Source organism: Oncorhynchus tshawytscha, linkage group LG11 (assembly GCF_018296145.1).
Source record: "Oncorhynchus tshawytscha isolate Ot180627B linkage group LG11, Otsh_v2.0, whole genome shotgun sequence".
Lineage (NCBI taxonomy): Eukaryota > Metazoa > Chordata > Actinopteri > Salmoniformes > Salmonidae > Oncorhynchus > Oncorhynchus tshawytscha.
The window spans coordinates 35,473,440-35,490,301 of NC_056439.1; the positions used below are offsets into that span (position 1 = coordinate 35,473,440).

General features: G+C 44.5%; 1 protein-coding gene across 2 annotated transcripts in view; it reads right to left on the reverse strand.

The window, feature by feature from the left end:
* The window catches only part of LOC112261852 (coiled-coil domain-containing protein 9B), a 48,865-nt gene extending 32,827 nt beyond the window's left edge, over positions 1-16,038 (reverse strand). Inside the window, exons 1-7 of one of the 2 annotated variants that reach the window (XM_024437481.2) lie at positions 15,702-16,038; positions 15,036-15,314; positions 9,137-9,238; positions 7,557-7,661; positions 7,196-7,351; positions 6,834-6,998; positions 3,533-3,604 (exon numbers count right to left, since the gene is read on the reverse strand). In XM_024437481.2, coding sequence (XP_024293249.1) covers positions 3,533-3,604; positions 6,834-6,998; positions 7,196-7,351; positions 7,557-7,661; positions 9,137-9,223 — 585 coding nt within the window. In that variant the 5' untranslated portion in view covers positions 9,224-9,238; positions 15,036-15,314; positions 15,702-16,038. The remainder of the gene's footprint in view (positions 1-3,532; positions 3,605-6,833; positions 6,999-7,195; positions 7,352-7,556; positions 7,662-9,136; positions 9,239-15,035; positions 15,315-15,701) is intronic. The other variant, XM_024437480.2, reaches the window with a different exon arrangement.
* Between the last annotated feature and the right edge of the window lie 824 nt (positions 16,039-16,862).

Below are 16,862 nucleotides of genomic sequence, written 5' to 3' on the forward strand. Positions count from 1 at the left end.
ACAGTACCAGTTAAGTTTGGAGACACCTTTGAGATTCTTCAAAGTAGCCACCCTTTGCCTTGATGACAGCTTTGCACACTCTTGGCATTCTCTCAACCAGCTTCATGAGATAGTCACTTATAAAACATTTCAATTAACAGGTGTGCCTTGTTAAAAGTTAATTTGTGGAATTTCTTTCCTTCTTATTGCGTTTCAGCCAATCAGTTGTGTTGTGACAAGGTAGGTGTGGTAAACAGAAGACAGCCCTATTTGGTAAAAGACCAAGTCCATATTATGGCAAGAACAGCTCAAATAAACAAAGATAAATGACAGTCCATCATTACTTTAAAACATGAAGGTCAGTCAACGTGGAAAATGGCAAGAACTTTTAAAGTTTCTTCAAGTGCAGTCGCAAAAAGCATCAAGTGCTATGATGAACATGGCTCTCATGAGGACCACCACAGGAAAGGAAGACCCAGAGTTACCTCTGCTGCAGAGGATTAGTTCATTAGAGTTACCAGCCTCAGAAATTTCAGCCCAAATAAGTTCTTCACAGAGTTCAAGTAACAGACATACCTCAACAGCAACTGTTCAGAGGAGACTGCATGAATCAGGTCTTCATGGTCGAAATGCTGCAAAGAAACCACTACTAAAGGACACCAATAAGAAGAAGAGACTTGCTTGGGTCAAAAAACACGAGCAATGGACATTAGACAGGTGGAAATCTGTCCATTCTGCAGCAATACGCCATCCCATCTGGTCTGCGCTTAGTGGGACTATCATTTGTTTTTCAACAGGACAATGACCCAACACACCTCCAGGCTGTGTAATGACTATTTGACCAAGAAGGAGAGTGATAGAGTGCTGCATCAGATGACCTGGCCTCCACAACCACCCGACCTCAACCCAATTGAGAAGGCTTGGAATGAGTTGGACCGCAGAGTGAAGGATAAGCAGCCAACAACTGCTCAGCATTTGTGGGAACTCTTTTAAAACTGTTGGAAAAGCATTCCTCGTGAAGCTGGTTGAGAGAATGCTAAGAGTATGCAAAGCTGTCATCAAGGCAAAGGGTGGCTACTTTGAAGAATATAAAATATGTTTTGATTTGTTTAACACTTTTTTGGTAACTACATGATTCAATATGTGTTATTTCATAGTTTTTATGTCTTCACTCTTATTCTACAATGTATAAAATAGTACAAATAAATGACAAACTCTTGAATGAGTAGGTGTGTCCAAACTTTTGACTGGTGCTGTACAGAATGGATCCAGTCTTGTTGAACAGTGTCCTGAGGGTAGGTGGAAGGCTAGCAGCTCTGCCATGCCTGAAGATTAAAAACACCCAGCCATTCTTCCCAAAGACAGAGAAATCTTAAAACTGATCCTTTGTCATGACCTGGTTGGCCACAGCAGGAGAAATGACATGCTCTCCAGGCTGCAGCGCATATACTGGGTTCTGCATAGCAACTCTACAGTAAGCTCCATCATACAGGAATGTCTGGCTTGTCAACGCAAACATGGAAAATGGCTTCTCTTCCTATAGGCAGAATCTCTACAGATCTATCACTTTTCACTCATGTAGGCATCGACTACTGCGGACCTACTGAAGTTAAGAGAGGACAAAGTAATGTAAAGAGGTATGCAGTAATATTCACATCTGACCTGCTGAGTCATCCTTCTCAAAATGGCTCATTCCTTTGACACAGACTCATGCTTCAGTCCCCTTCCACGGTTCATTTGTAAACTCAGCAAAAAAAAGAAATGTCCCTTTTTCAGGTCTTTCAAAGATAATTAGTAAAAACCCAAATAACTTCACAGATCTTCATTGCAAACGGTTTAAACACTGTTTCCCATGCTTGTTCAATGATCCATAAACAATTAATGAACATGCACCTGTGGAACAGTCGTTAAGACATTAACAGCTTATAGACGGTAGGCAATTAAGGTCACATGTAAGAAAACTTAGGACACTAAAGAGGCCTTTCTACTGACTCTGAAAAACACAAAAAGAAAGATGCCCAGAGACCATGCTCATCTGCGTGAACGTGCCTTAGGCATGCTGCAAGTAGGCATGAGGAATGCAGATGTGGCCAGAGCAATAAATTGCAATGTCTTTACTGTGAGACGACTAAGACAGCTCTATAGGGAGACAGGAGAGACAGCTGATCATCCTCGCAGTGGCAGACCACGTGTAACAACACCTTCACAGGATCGGTACATCCGAACATCACACCTGCGGGACAGGTACAGGATGGTAACAACAACTGCCCGAGTTACATCAGGAGCACACAATCCCTCCATCAGTGCTCAGACTGTCCGCAATAGGCTGAGAGAGGCTGGACTGTTGTAAGGCAGGTCCTCACCAGACATCACCGGCAACAACGTCGCCTATGGGCACAAACCCACCGTCGCTGGGCCAGACAGGACTGGCAAAAAGTGCTCTTCACTGACAAGTCACGGTTTTGTCTCACCCGGGGTGATGGTTGGATTCGTGTTCATCATCGAAGGAATGAGCGTTACACCGAGGCCTGAACTCTGGAGCGGGATCGATTTGGAGGTTGAGGGTCCGTCATGGTCTGGGGCGGTGTGTCACAGCATCATCGGACTGAGCTTGTTGTCATTGCAGGCAATCTCAATACAGGGAAGACATCCTCCTGCCTCATGTGGTACCCTTCCTGCAGGCTCATCCTGACATGACCCTCCAGCATGACAATGCCACCAGCCATACTGCTCATTCTGTGAATGATTTCCTGCAAGACAGGAATGTCAGTGTTCTGCCATGGCCAGCGAACAGCCCGGATCTCAATCCCATTGAGCACGTCTGGGACTTGTTGGATCAGAGGGTGAGGGCTAGGGCCATTCCGACCAGAAATGTCTGGGAACTTGCAGGTGTCTTGGTGGAAGAGTGGGGTAACATCTGACAGCAAGAACTGGCAACTCTGGTGCAGTCCATGAGGAGGAGATGCACTGCAGTACTTAATGCAGCTGGTGGATCGTCCGAAGTGGAACAGCACAAAGCTGAGTTTCACCATCGGAGACTTTGTTCTCATTGTGGATGCTACAGCTCCACGTAACTCATGGGGCGAATCATTGACACTATGGCAGACTCCAGAGGTCTGGAACGCAGTGTGTGTTTTAAAGACCAAGACCAGTGAGCTGAAGAGGCTCATCGGCAAGCTCGGTTTGCAGTAATGGAGTAGTAATAAGGCAGTAATAACCTGATGATGATGTCAGTCAGACTGCATGTAACACCGTTTGAAGTGAACGTGCCTCTAAGCTGCCGCCTCTGGGTTTCAACACGCAACTCCTGAGTTGCTCAACACCTACGCTGACATGTGCACACTGATTTGACATGGATTATCCTATGATGGACAATGCACACACTCTTCAAAAGAAGATTAAGTATGCACAATTGGACAATTAAACAAAATGTGAAAGAATGCATAATGAAATGTTGGTAATATGGTACTTAGGTTACATTTATATTCATGGTAATTGATTGGCTTAGGACAGTAAGCAATTAAGTGCCAATAAGAGGGGTCTGGTCTCTTACCTGGTGGTAAGGCTCACACTCTGACAGCCAGTGACGCTCCTCTGTCAAAAGCTTCCCCTGCCCCACTTCATCCTGAAAGAGAGAGAAGAGAGAATGGAGGAGAGAGAAAGACGTTATCAGCACGACAAAAACAATGATGATGTCTATCAACTAAGTTCTTATACAGAAGGATCATACTACAGCAGGTCCCACTGCTGCCACTGATATTGCTGTCACAAAAATGAACTGTTCCTGTCCTCAGCAGCACAATTCAGACTTTCAAAGAGCTACACTGCCCCCAAGTGGACACATGGTATCATAGTCTTTTTCAAAGACACTATGAAATATCGATTTTACACAGAATTCACCGAATATCAACTGGGGGGGAAAAAAATAAAACAGGCAATGTTTAATTGATCCCCTTTCAAACAGTCCCAATTGTACCAATTTCTTGCCGATATATCCATTATATACATCCCGGTGCGAAGCCCTGGGGAGGGGTGGGAGCAAGAGACTTTAAAAAAAAGTTTTACTTTGACCCTTAGCCAATCTTTTTTCTATTACCTTTTTCATATATGATTTGGGATTATTTATATTCTTAAAGCAATATTCCCTCCCAGTATCCATTAAATTCAACGTCTCTACTGCCAACCTTCTAAACGTTCCACTACTGAATAAACCCTAGACTGCTGGTGCTACTAACAGCCATCTCCAGAACAGTTTGAGACAGAGTGAGCTTGTCCGAGGAATGATAGAACACCTTCGGAGTCATACCATTGAGCCTGGGGTTTTGTTCCCCTGTGCGCACACACTCAAAAAGGATCCCTCTCCCTCTCTTACAACTCTTGTAAATCACTTTTCCTCCCCCTCTCTCACACGCTTTATTCCACTCGCTTTCTTCTCCTATCTCCATCCCTCTTTCCCCCTTCATTGGCATGCTGCCCACTCTGTCCTGCCGTTGGCGGCATAATGAGCCCATTCTGAACAAAAGGCAGCCAAATGTTAATTAGATGAAATGATGATTTTCATGACGGCAGGAATGGGGCAACAATGTGGCGGAGGAGAGCAGGCTCTCTGTGGTTTAGGAGAGTAACAGAGACTGGAAAAACCTGTCTGCAAGCCTGGTTCTCGCTCTCTCTCCATCTCTTCCTCTCGCTCTATCCCAGGGCCTGTAGTGATAGTACCAGCCTGAGGCTCGCCTTGTCACTCTCATCCTATGCTGCTGCAGTAACAGGGCTGGCTGTCTGAAGAGAGTGTTCTGCAGAGCAATCGCCCCCATATAGAGGCTGAACAACGTTATGTAAGCGGGGTCCAAATAGAAGTGGACCTGGCAAACAGGCCTAGTTTTTCACGGCTGTATCAAACACTGGCCATGGCTCAAACGCTGATTCAGTGTACATGGCATGACTATGAGCGTCTGTCCAGATAGATTTAGGCCAGAAACACAGCCAGGGAACATCCTGTTCACCCTGTACATTTGTCACGTTAACTTCACTGGACCTGGCAGCAGCAGCCTCTAAACACAGGGTTGTGTTCTAGATCATTCTGGAGCCATGGTCTGTCTGTCCTGTCCCACACTACAGCTTTGTGCAGCTCTCCACTCTTCCTGCAGCACAGATCCACTCTCTATTCACAGAGCCTGACAGACTGGCTGGGTTTCACTTTTTAGTGCTGGAGGATCAGCTGCCGGTAGTGTGCGTCAGTGTGTTGATTGGGCCATGTGCGTGTAAGAGTGTGTGTTCTTGTGTGTTCCCGACGACAGTCAGAACACTAGCAGCTGTCCCAAAGACTCTGTGTGTCCAAGGGCTCTAAATCAGAAACCGTGTGGCATTTCACAGAGCAGCTGGGAGTACTGTGTGTGTGTGTGTGTGTGTGTGTGTGTGTGTGTGTGTGTGTGTGTGTGTGTGTGTGTGTGTGTGTGTGTGTGTGTGTGTGTGTGTGTGCGTGTGCGTGTGCGTGTGCGTGTGCGTGTGCGCGTGTGTGTGCGCGTGCGTGCATGCATGCGTATGTGTGCCTGCACAGCTTCTATGAAACCACCTGCATCAGGCAGTTCTTTTAAAACGTTTCCATCTGTACGTATTTATAAACGACCATATCACATCGCCGAATCATAACTCATGAAGTAATAGAGAGCTATGAGCAGCCCTAACAGGCAGGATGTTTGGGACTTGAAATACAGTAACTCAATAAGGACCATCTTAATTGTCCTTAAATGGTAAGCTTAAACAATGGCTCTGAAAACCAAAATGAAAGAAAAATCCTTGGAGGAAAACACACACAAGCCATTTATGATCTATTTTCCAAGTTATTTGCTGCAGCCATTCTCAATGGCCGGCCCAGTGTCAGGGGATATAACGAAAGCCCTGGATCAGCTAGATAAATACTTCTCCCTACAGTCTCATGAGGATAACAGCCATGCCACTGTAGAGACAGAGGGACTAACAAGCTGTGTGTCTGCTGTCTGCTGAGGGCTCTCGGCTCTGTCTGAATACAGCAGCTACACCCCAGCAGGACTGCTTGAGGGGCTCTGCTACAGTATAATGGCCCTCCAGATCAGAATACTGTGGAAAACAATACACCATATACCATCAAATGTGATATATTTATTTTTCAACAAACTATGTCAACTGAGCACTCTCAGCTCTGACTACAGAAGCTACTAGCTACACTTGGAGCTCCCGAGTGGCACAGTGGTCTAAGGCACTGCATCTCAGTGCAAGAGGCATCACTACAGTCCCTGATTCACATCCAGCCATGATTGGGAGTCCCATAGGGCGGCACACAATTGGCCCAGCGTCGTCCAGATTTGGCCGGGGTAGGCCGTCATTGTAAATAAGACTGTTCTTAACTGACTTGCCAAGTAAAATAAAATAACAATTAAAAAAAACAGCAGGCCCAAATAGCTCCAGGCCAGACCAGTGTGACAGAAGAGTTCACAGTCCTGCCCCCCCCCCAGTCAATCACCACCCCTGCAGCCCGCCCTCTGTCCAACAGTCTTTGTGCTTCTTTACAGGAGGGGAGGGGCCAGCCGGCATGTCTGACGACTATGTAAAACAAGACAGCAGCGTATGAGCGGACAGACACAAGGGAGGAGGGGGGTGGGGGGGTGGCTAGACAACTAGGTACAGAGCAGGGAATGATGTGGAAGCAATATAAACTAGCCAAAGTCTTGACAGTGTAAAAAAGTGCATTGCCAACTGCCATATTCTCAATCTATAAAAAGCAGGCTATTATGACATAGGCCTATCGATTTCCCCAAGGACTCTCAGTTTAGAGTGTCATGTCTCAAGCTAGGATTCGGCCCAAAGTATGCACTGATGACCTGTGGTCCTGTGTCCCTCTTTGCTGTGTGAGTGTGCTGGTGTTTTCCTCTTGCTGTTGATTCCACACGGTGCTGGTTGTCCTCTGTAGGGCTCTTCACATCCAGTGGACTGAGGGGAAATGGACCTGGTCTTCTCTCCAGCCTCTCACTCACCACCCTCTTACCCTGGGATCAAACAACCATGGATCATCAATATCAATAATTTCAATGAGGTTAGGACTTTCCCCTGACCAAGTGACCTTATCAGAAAAAAGTCCTGGCCCTAAACATAATTTGTATCATTCAATGGCATCATTTGACTACAGTTGGCCACAGAACTTTATAATTCCTGCTGTACCTCATAGGCTCGTCATGTTGTTTACCTTTGTGTTGCCAGCCATGGTGACCAGTAGCTGCTTCCTCCTGCCCCGCCCAGAGCCCAGCAGGTTCCCCTCCGCCTCCCTCTCCCCAAGCTCCTGGACCCACTTTGTGGTGGGAGAACCACCCGCCCCTGGTTTGGTCATCACAACACGAGGATCCTACTCAATAGCAAAGTGAAAATGACAGTGTGAATCACAGTATCTCAGTAATACATCTCTATTGCTGATAATATGTGTATGCATATGGTTTCGTTCATCAATATGGACATTGTAATTGTGTTGGTATGAATATTCATATTTCAGAACTATTCGGTATGTAAAAGCATCTCTGTGTACATCTCTGTAGGCAGACGGGGCAACTCACGCTGGTAGACTTGTTGATGGTGATGGTTAAGTCCCCTGCTTTACCCTTAGGGCTTTGCAGTATCATTCCTTCCTTCTCCGCTCTCTTCTTGTCTTCCTCTACCTCCTGCATGGAATGAAACAGAACATGAAACACTTGACAACATCAGGAACCTGATATTATTATTAGTCGTCAACAAACCCTGTAAAAAATGTGAGTTAAAATGCAGTATTTCTCTTAGATCTTCACTCCATACAAGGCTAGTTGTTAGATACTTATCATTATCTAAGGTCTAAAATCCAGAAAGACGGCAGGTCTATTTTTTTCTTTCTTTAGGGGGTAGATCAGCTTTAATATTGCGTATAGATTGTAGCTTGAATCAATGTAATTGTCTGCATAATTTCCAATCCCCCATATACATACTTACGTGTGTGTGTGTGTGTGTGTGTGTGTGTGTGTGTGTGTGTTTCTTTCTTTTTACTATTTTTTACATTGTACAAAAATAGTGAAGATATCAAAACTATGAAATAACACATATGGAATCATGTAGTAACCAAAAAAGTGTTAAACAAATCAAAATATTTTTCAGATTTTTAAAAGTAGCCACCATTTGCCTTGATGACAGTTTTGCACACTCTTTAGCATTCTCTCAACCAGCTTCATGAGGAAGTCACCTGGAAGGCATTTCAATTAACAGGTGTACCTTGTTAAAAGTTAATTTGTGGAATTTCTTTCCTTCTTAATGTGTTTGAGCCAATCAGTTGTGTTGTGACAAGGTAGGGGTGGTATACAGAAGATAGCCCTATTTGGTACATAGTACATATTATGGCAAGAACAGCTCAAATGAGCAAAGAGAAATAACAGTCCATCATTACTTTAAGACATGTAGAAAATAGTAAAAATAAAGAAAAACCCTTGAATGAGTAGGTGTGTCCAAACTTTTGACTGGTACTGAATATGCTTTAAAATACATGTTTCTTTATTATTTTCCCCTAACCCTACCACCCCTCCCCTAATTGGAGCAAACTAATGGACAATACCACTTTGGCTTCTACTTCCATCTTACACATACTATATCCCATCCTTCAGCTACGCTCAACCCCTCCCATCTATCTCTGAAGACCATCCAGTTCTGATTTCTATTTGCCATATATTTTTCAACTGTGCTGTGATGTTTTCCACAGATTGTAAATTAAAGATAAACATTTTTGCTAAAAGTAGTATTATATTATTTATCGATTGACTATGACTTTTCAAAATCACCCAGCAGTGCAATTTTCAGAGTTAGCTCCAGGTAGATTTTGCGATACTTCAGCCATTCCTGAACCTGCGACCAAAAACAAGCTACATAATTTGGACAGTACCAGAACAAATTATATATTTATTCTGTCTCTTCGCAGAAAAATCTGTAGAGCTGGGATGGTTGTATCCCCCATATATATAACATTATATTGGTTGCAAGAATTTTGTATAATAATTTGTAGAATTAAATAAAAAATGTCAGGTCTGTCAACCCCAATCCTCTAACTTCTCCATGTTCTCAGTGCAGGTTTAAAACAGTGTCTCTGTTTCAGAGTAAGAACAGTTGAACACTAACTCACCTGGTACCTCTTCATGAGTGCTTCATTCTTCCTGCGGAGTGCCTCAATCTTCTTATCCAGCTCCACATCCTTCTCTTTCTTCAACATGACGTCACTGGGGGTCTGGAGACGAGAGAGAGAATACTCAGCTCATCAGAGCTTCAATGTAGAATCTTATTGGTACCTCAATCAATCCAATTTATTTATAAAGCCCTTCTTACATCAGCTGATGTCACAAAGTGCTGTACAGAAACTAAGCCTACCTGTGAGTGGCTACAGTATCTACAATAAACAATCCAGTGCATGATGGGCATTCAGAATGATTAACTCTCAGCAAAATCCAGCCAACAATATGTAGCAAGCACTGATGAAATGATCTTCTTACAATTCTCGGCTTGATGTGATTTACAGAAGGATCCATCCATGAGTATGAAATATTATCTCCATCTTTCTACACCAATGGTGTCTGTTGCGGTCACGCACAGTAATAGTAGTAAACACACACAAACCCACAAACATACGTGTCCTCATGGACTGTTCATAATTGGGCTCAGTTACCCAGTAGGAATAGCAGAGCAAAGCATAGCATCCTAAACATCCTGATGCCGTCAGCACTACAGAACAGAGCAGCATGTCTCCTCATACGACAAAAGGCCCTGACTAAAGCCTCGTTGAATTCTTATGGGGCTGAAACAGGGTGTGTTTTACGCCACTTTTAAAACCGAAGGCATTTCATATGTCATACCACTGTGGCACTCTGTGGTTTTGACTGAACAATAGTCATTACAGTAACCATGAAGGCCGCTAGGCCTTATAACACAAATCCAATTAACTATAAAAACTACAGCTGGTAAATTGACAGACACACCATTTTGAAATGTATTCAGAGCACAAATCACAGGGATGGAGAATCTAATCCAAAAAAACTATCTGGGTCAACTTTGGGCTTCTGATCCTGAGCATTCTCGTAGCACTCTCTGGTGATATTAGGGTAAGTGTACCTATTTAGCCCACCAAAATCTAAGTTTAGACATTTCTAACGTACACAGCCCTAATTTTCATAAGGAAAGTGGAGATAAGATAAAAGAGGAATCTCTCGTGAAGTTTTATGACTTTAATTTCACAATATATTTAATGTGACATCAAAATATTTGATAAAATATGTTAAAAGTCCATACTAGACTTAATGGGTACTGAATGTACCCTTTAAGCCCATGGTTGTTCCAGATAAGCCCACTCTTTAATAATCAACTGTAATTCATTTCCAAATGTTAAACACATAAAATCTTGAGGTGAGGTCAGGGTGTGATGTGGGGGGGGGCATTCTATGTCTTGTATTTCTTTGTGTTTGGCCGAGTGTGGTTCCCAATCAGAGGCAGCTGTCTATCGTTGTCTCTGATTGGGAGAGTACTTAGGTAGCCTTTTTCCCCACCTATGTTGTGGGATCTTGTTTTTGTACAACTCTTGTAGCCTATGGAACGGTAAGTTTGTTTTGGTTTCATTTTGTTATTTTGTTGCTGGTTCTCATTTAAATAAATATGATGACCACCAATTACGCTGCGCCTTGGTCTCCTTCAAACAACACACGTTACAATAACTTAATAAAACATCAGATTGGCTTTGAATAAAAACTGGTATAATACAACAACATTAAATAGCAAAAAATATATACAGTACCAGTGAAAAGTTTGGACACACTTACTCATTCAAGGATTTTTCTTTATTTTTTACTATTTCTACATTGTAGAATAATAGTGAAGACATCAAACCTATGAAATAACACATGGAATCATGTAGTAACCAAAAAAGTGTGAAACAAATCAAAATATATTTTAGATTCTTCAAAGTAGCCACCATTTGCTTTAATGACAGCTTTGCACACTCTTGGCATTCTCTCAACCAACTTGAACTGGAATGCTTTTCCAACAGTCTTGAAGGAGTTCTCACATATGCTGAGAACTTGTTGACTTCTTTTCCTTCACTCTGCAGTCCAACTCATCCCAAACCATCTCAACTGGGTTGAGGTCGGGTGATTGTGGAGGCCAGGTCATCTGATGCAGCACAACATCACTTTCCTTCTTGGTCAAATAGCCCTTACACAGCCTGGAGGTGTGTTGGGTCATTGTCCTGTTGAAAAACTAATGATAGTCCCACTAAGCGCAAACGTATGCCTTGAATTCTAAGTAAATCACTGACAGTGGACTGGGATATGTTCCCGGATAGCCTCTGACAATAACATTGATGTATATGCTGACTCGGTGACTGAGTTTATTAGCAAGTACATCGGAGATGTCATACCCACTGTGACTATTAAAACCTTTCCTAACCAGAATCTGTGGAATGATGGCAGCATTCGCTCAACTGAAAGCGCGAACCACCACTGGGAACATGACCGAATACAAACAGTGGAGCTATTCCCTCCACAAGGCAAACAAACAAGCTAAGCGTCAGTATAGAGAAAAAGTAGAGACGCAAATCAACGGCTCAAACACGAGACGTATGTGGCAGGGTCTACAGTCAATCACGGATTACAAGAAGAAAACCAGCACCGTTGCAGACATTGATGTCTTGCTCCCAAACAAATTAAACAACTTCTTTGGTCGCATTGAGGACAATACAGTGCCACTGACACGGCCCGCTACCAAAGCCTGTGGCCTCTCCGTCTCCATGGCCAATGTGAGTAAAACATTTAAACGTGTTAACCCTCGCAAGGCTGCCGACCCATACGGCATCCCTAGCCGTGTCCTCAGAACATGTGCAGACCAGCTGGCTGGTGTGTTTATTGACATATTCAATCAATCCCTATCCCAGTGTGTCTCCACATTCTTAAAGATGGCCACCATCGTTCCTGTCCCATGATAGCTAAGGTAACTGAACTAAATGACTATCGCCCCATAGCACTCATTTCTGTTACAATGAAGTGCTTCGAGAGACTAGTCAAGGATCATATCACCTCCACCCTACCTGATACCCTAGACCCACTCCATTTTGCTTACCGCCCCAACAGGTCCACTGACGATGCAGTCGCCATCACACTGCACACTGCCCTATCCCATCTGGACAAGAGGAATATCTACGTAAAAATGCAGTTCATTGACTACAGCTCAGCATTTAACACCATAGTACCCTCCAAACTCGTCCTTAAGCTCGAGACCCAGGGTCTCGACCCCGCCTTGTGCAACTGGGTCCTGGACTTTCTGACGGACCACCCCCAGGTGTTGAAGAAAGGAAACAACATCTCCACTCCCGCTGATCCTCAACACCACCCACAAGGGTGCGTTCTCAACCCTTTCCTCTACTCCCTGTTCACCCATGACTGCGTGGCCATGCACGTTTCCAACTAAATCATCAAGTTTGCAGATGGCACTACAGTGGTAGGCCTGATTACCAACAACGACAAGACGGCCTATAGGGAGGAGGTGAGGGCCCTCGGAGTGTGGTGTCAGGAAAATAACCTCTCACTCAACGTCAACAAAACAAAGGAGATGATGGTGGACAGGAAACAGCAGAGGGCGCACCCCCCAATCCAGATGTACGGGACAGCAGTGGAGAAGGTGGAAAGTTTTAAGTTCCTCGGTATACACATCACGGACAAACTGAAATGGTCCACCCACACAGACCGTGGTGAAGGCGCAACAGCACCTCTTCAACCTCAAGAGGCTGAAGAAATGTGGCTTGTCAACTAAAACATTCAAACTTGAACAGCTGCACAATCGAGAGCATCCTGTCGGGCTGTGCCACCGCCTGGTACAGCAACTGCACCTCCCTCAACCGCAAGGCTCTCCAGAAGGTAGTGCCATCTGCACAATGCATCGCCAAGGGCAAACTACATGCCCTCCAGGAGACCAACAGCACCCGATGTCACAGGAAGGTCAAAAAGATCACAAGGACAACAACCACCCGAGCCACTGCCTGTTCATCCCGCTATCATCCAGAAGGCGAGATCAGTACAGGTGCATCAAAGCTGGGACCGAGAGACTGAAAGACCGCTTCTATCTCAAGGCCATCCGACTATTAAACAGCCATCCCTAACATAGAGAGTCTGCTGCCTACATAGACTCAAATCTCTGGACACTTAAATAAATGGAAATAAAGGTATCACCAGTCACTTTAAATAACACCACTTTAATAATGTTTACTTAATACTACATTACTCATGTATATACTGTATAATGTATATACTGTATTCTAAACTATCTACTGCATCTTGCCTATGCCGCACGGCCTTCGCTCATCCATATATTTATATGTACATATATGCATCACATCTGTGTCACGCCCTGACCTTAGAGATCCTTATTATTCTCTATATTTGGTTATTTCTTGAACTGTAATTTCTTGAACTGTAATTCATTTCCAAATGTTAAATACTGACAAAATGAAATTTCTTGAGGTTAGGTCAGGGTGTGACTCGGGTTGGAAAGTCTGTTTTCTATTTCTTTGTTTTGGCCGAGTGTGGTTCCCAATCAGAGGCAGCTGTCTATCGTTGTCTCTGATTGGGGATCACATTTAAGTTGTCATTTTCCTATTTTTTTGAGCTCAACTTATGATTATTTGATCTGCTAATTAAATGCTGGCGTTGGTATGAAATTGCATTATTGCGATCCGTTGTGGGTCCTTTTAGATGTAACTCCAGCAGTGTCTGTGCTGACACTTGTGTATGATGAGTAAAACTCAAATGGAGAACATTTTAAAAAGGCACATGGATGCCCTGAGCAGAGCTAATGACGTAGCGCTGAATAACACTTGTTTCCTCTCCAGGCTAAGTGAATGCCCACACCACACATACTGTAGTGTCAGTTCTGAACAAATAACAGCCACACACAGTGCTCAGAGGAAAGTGACCAGATTGTTTTGGCACAGCAGAAACACCACTCTGGGATACAATTCCCAAAGTTCACTAGCTCCTTCATATAAGGTTAGTATACACCTTGAGCTCCTACAATACACACAGAAATGCATATGCACACACACCAACAAGAGCCAAGAGGGCAATAAAGTGGATTTTCAAAGCCAATTCTGTCATTGTCCTCCCCCTGTCATCCTTGTAATGGGTTTATCATGAAGAGTATGAAAGGTCAAAATATACAGCAAATAACGCTAATGGTGACAGTCTAAACAAACAACAAAACCAACAAGTGGCCAAATCAAAGCTAGACCCAGGCCTCCTCAAATCTAGTTATACAATGACTTGACATCAGAGAGGCAGTGTGACAACAATCTTAACCAGGGAGGAAACCATAACAAACATATCCCTTTCAACCCCATGTTGTACAATTCCCCCATATAAAGCGACTACGGTGAGGTCTGCAGCACAGACCTAGCAGACAGCTCGACTGCCACAGACAGAGAGCCAAGAGGTGGCACTCACTGCAAAACTGCCTGCCTGCCAGTCACCCACTGCCACCAAAGTGACGACAAAAGATGATCCTGGCTGCTCCATGTGAAATTCCACTTTGCAGAACAATGACTCCCAGCGTAGCCTACACCCCACAGCTCTCTGACTCTGCACGGGATCCTTCCAAGCCGTTCCACTGCCACTGCATTGGCCACAAAGAGCGGCTGCCACACTCCTGGCACAGATGGTAGGAGATTTTGGAAGAGAGGTGTTGGTCAAATATCTTGTTTTAAAATTGACTGAAGAAAGGAATATATTATTTGAAGCTCCATGTTAAGACCAACATTCACATTCCTCAAAAACCTTAACATGCAGTCGGAAAATGGCACATTCATCAGCCATGCTATTTGTTTTAAATGGACAGACTGAAAATCTTTAAGTATGTTTCCAGTGCAGTGTAGCCAATGGCAATGATTCCCAGACAGCCCAAACTGAACATTAGCAAATAGCTTTAACAGGATGAGATAGCATCAAATTAAATCTAAAGCCTGTGAAAACAGTGAGAAAGAAGTTGGGACTCACAGAGAGGCAGGGCGGGAAGTGCCGAGCTGCTTTAGAGTTTCTGGTTGTCAGGGTATCCAAACAAAACAGGCCATGATGACACCAGGAATAGGACAGAGAGGGAAAGGAACACCACCAGCACTCATGCAGGCGAATGGTGGCTAACAAGAACAGCCAGCTACAGTATCACAGCGAGGGAGGGACACAGCATTTTCCATGTGTGGTGAGGGAGATGTGGATGTACCCGTCTGGGTTTGGGGTACCTCCTTTCTCTCTCCGAGCCCCTGTCACTGTGATCGCCTGTGAAGAAGGCAGGTCCTTAGCACACGGTAGCTGGCTGAGCCCCACACACGTAAACACCCACATAGGCTGTGAGATTGCCAGTTTATGGCACCCATGCCCAGGCAGGGGGGCCTGCAGAACCGAGGTCGGCAGAGCCTCTCTCTCTCTCTAGTCCCTTCCCACCCAGCATCCCCAGCACCTACTGGTAGGCCAGGAAGGAGAATAGAGACAGGATGTCTGACTGAAGCACTGCAGTTAGTTACAGCTATAACCTCCATCTGGAGACAGGAGGAAGGGGGAGCAGAGAAACTAGCCTGTAGCAGGAGACAACGAGAGAGGCAGGGAGAGAAAGAGCTAGAGAGAGTGCAAGAGAAAGATTGTGAGAGAGAGCGAGAAGGCACTCACAGGTCTCTCCATGTCAGCGTTGAAACCTGGGCTGGGTCCAAGCGCGAGGCAACAGCCGAGGTGGCGGAGAGGGCTGCTTGGAGTCCACGATCATGCCTTGATTACAATGAGCCAAGTTGGGCTGACAGCCAAGATGTCTAACAAATGCACAGAGCGCCCCTGTTAACGGATTTACAGCCCCCGTCCGCTGACTTGCTCTCACACTCTCTCACTCTCTGTCCCTCCCACACACATGCTCTTGCTCTCTCTCCCTCTCTGGAGCACTTGCTCTCAGTTAAAATTACCTCTCACACCCCTTTCCCTGCCTGTCCCTGCCTGTCCCCTCCTCCTTCTGTCCTCTGCTCAGAACACACTGGTTAAATACTGTTCCCCTACCAATACACTCACTCCTACCCACCTCTCTGAATTTAAAGGGAAACGGGAGATTATTTTTAGTAAGCAAATCTTTGGTCTTTCTAAGAGTGATACAGTCCCTCAATACTAATAACAGCAGTCCAGTAAGTACCATTCAGCGTTCTATTTGCAGCCTGTCATAATGTTATTCCAAACATGTACCAGCCCATAATGAGATGGATGTATTTGGTCGTAAGAACAATCCCCCTACCATCTCTTTAACAGCTGTTTTGCCTGTGAGTGTGAGTGCCCAGGCAGGGTATCGGTTGGGGTGGGGGGGTTGACTGCAGGATTTCCCACGACTCCTCCTGAAGGGCATGCTCCAGGCAGACAAATGCCAGACTGCTCAAGGAAGCGGCAGGGAAATCAAAACACTACGTCTTGCACTCAATTGCTCAGTTTTCCCAGAGTGCTTCAGACAGACAGCTTCTTTGATAGAGTATTACGTTACCATCCCAGCACACTATTCTGGGTTAAATAACACTTAGGCCCACATAGCAAACATTGTTAGAGGATTACACATATCAAATGCTCTCAACAGTGGTATTTTACAAATACTTTAAGATTATTATTTTAGAAAAACAGCAATATGTCATTTCCTGCAGTGGTTGCCAAACTTTTTATAGTCCCTTCAAACATTCAACCTCCAGCTGTATACCCCCTCTAGCACCAGGGTCAGTGCACTTTCAAATGTTGTTTTTTGCCATCATTATAAGCCTGCCACACACACACTATACGATACATTTATTAAACATAAGAATGAGTGTG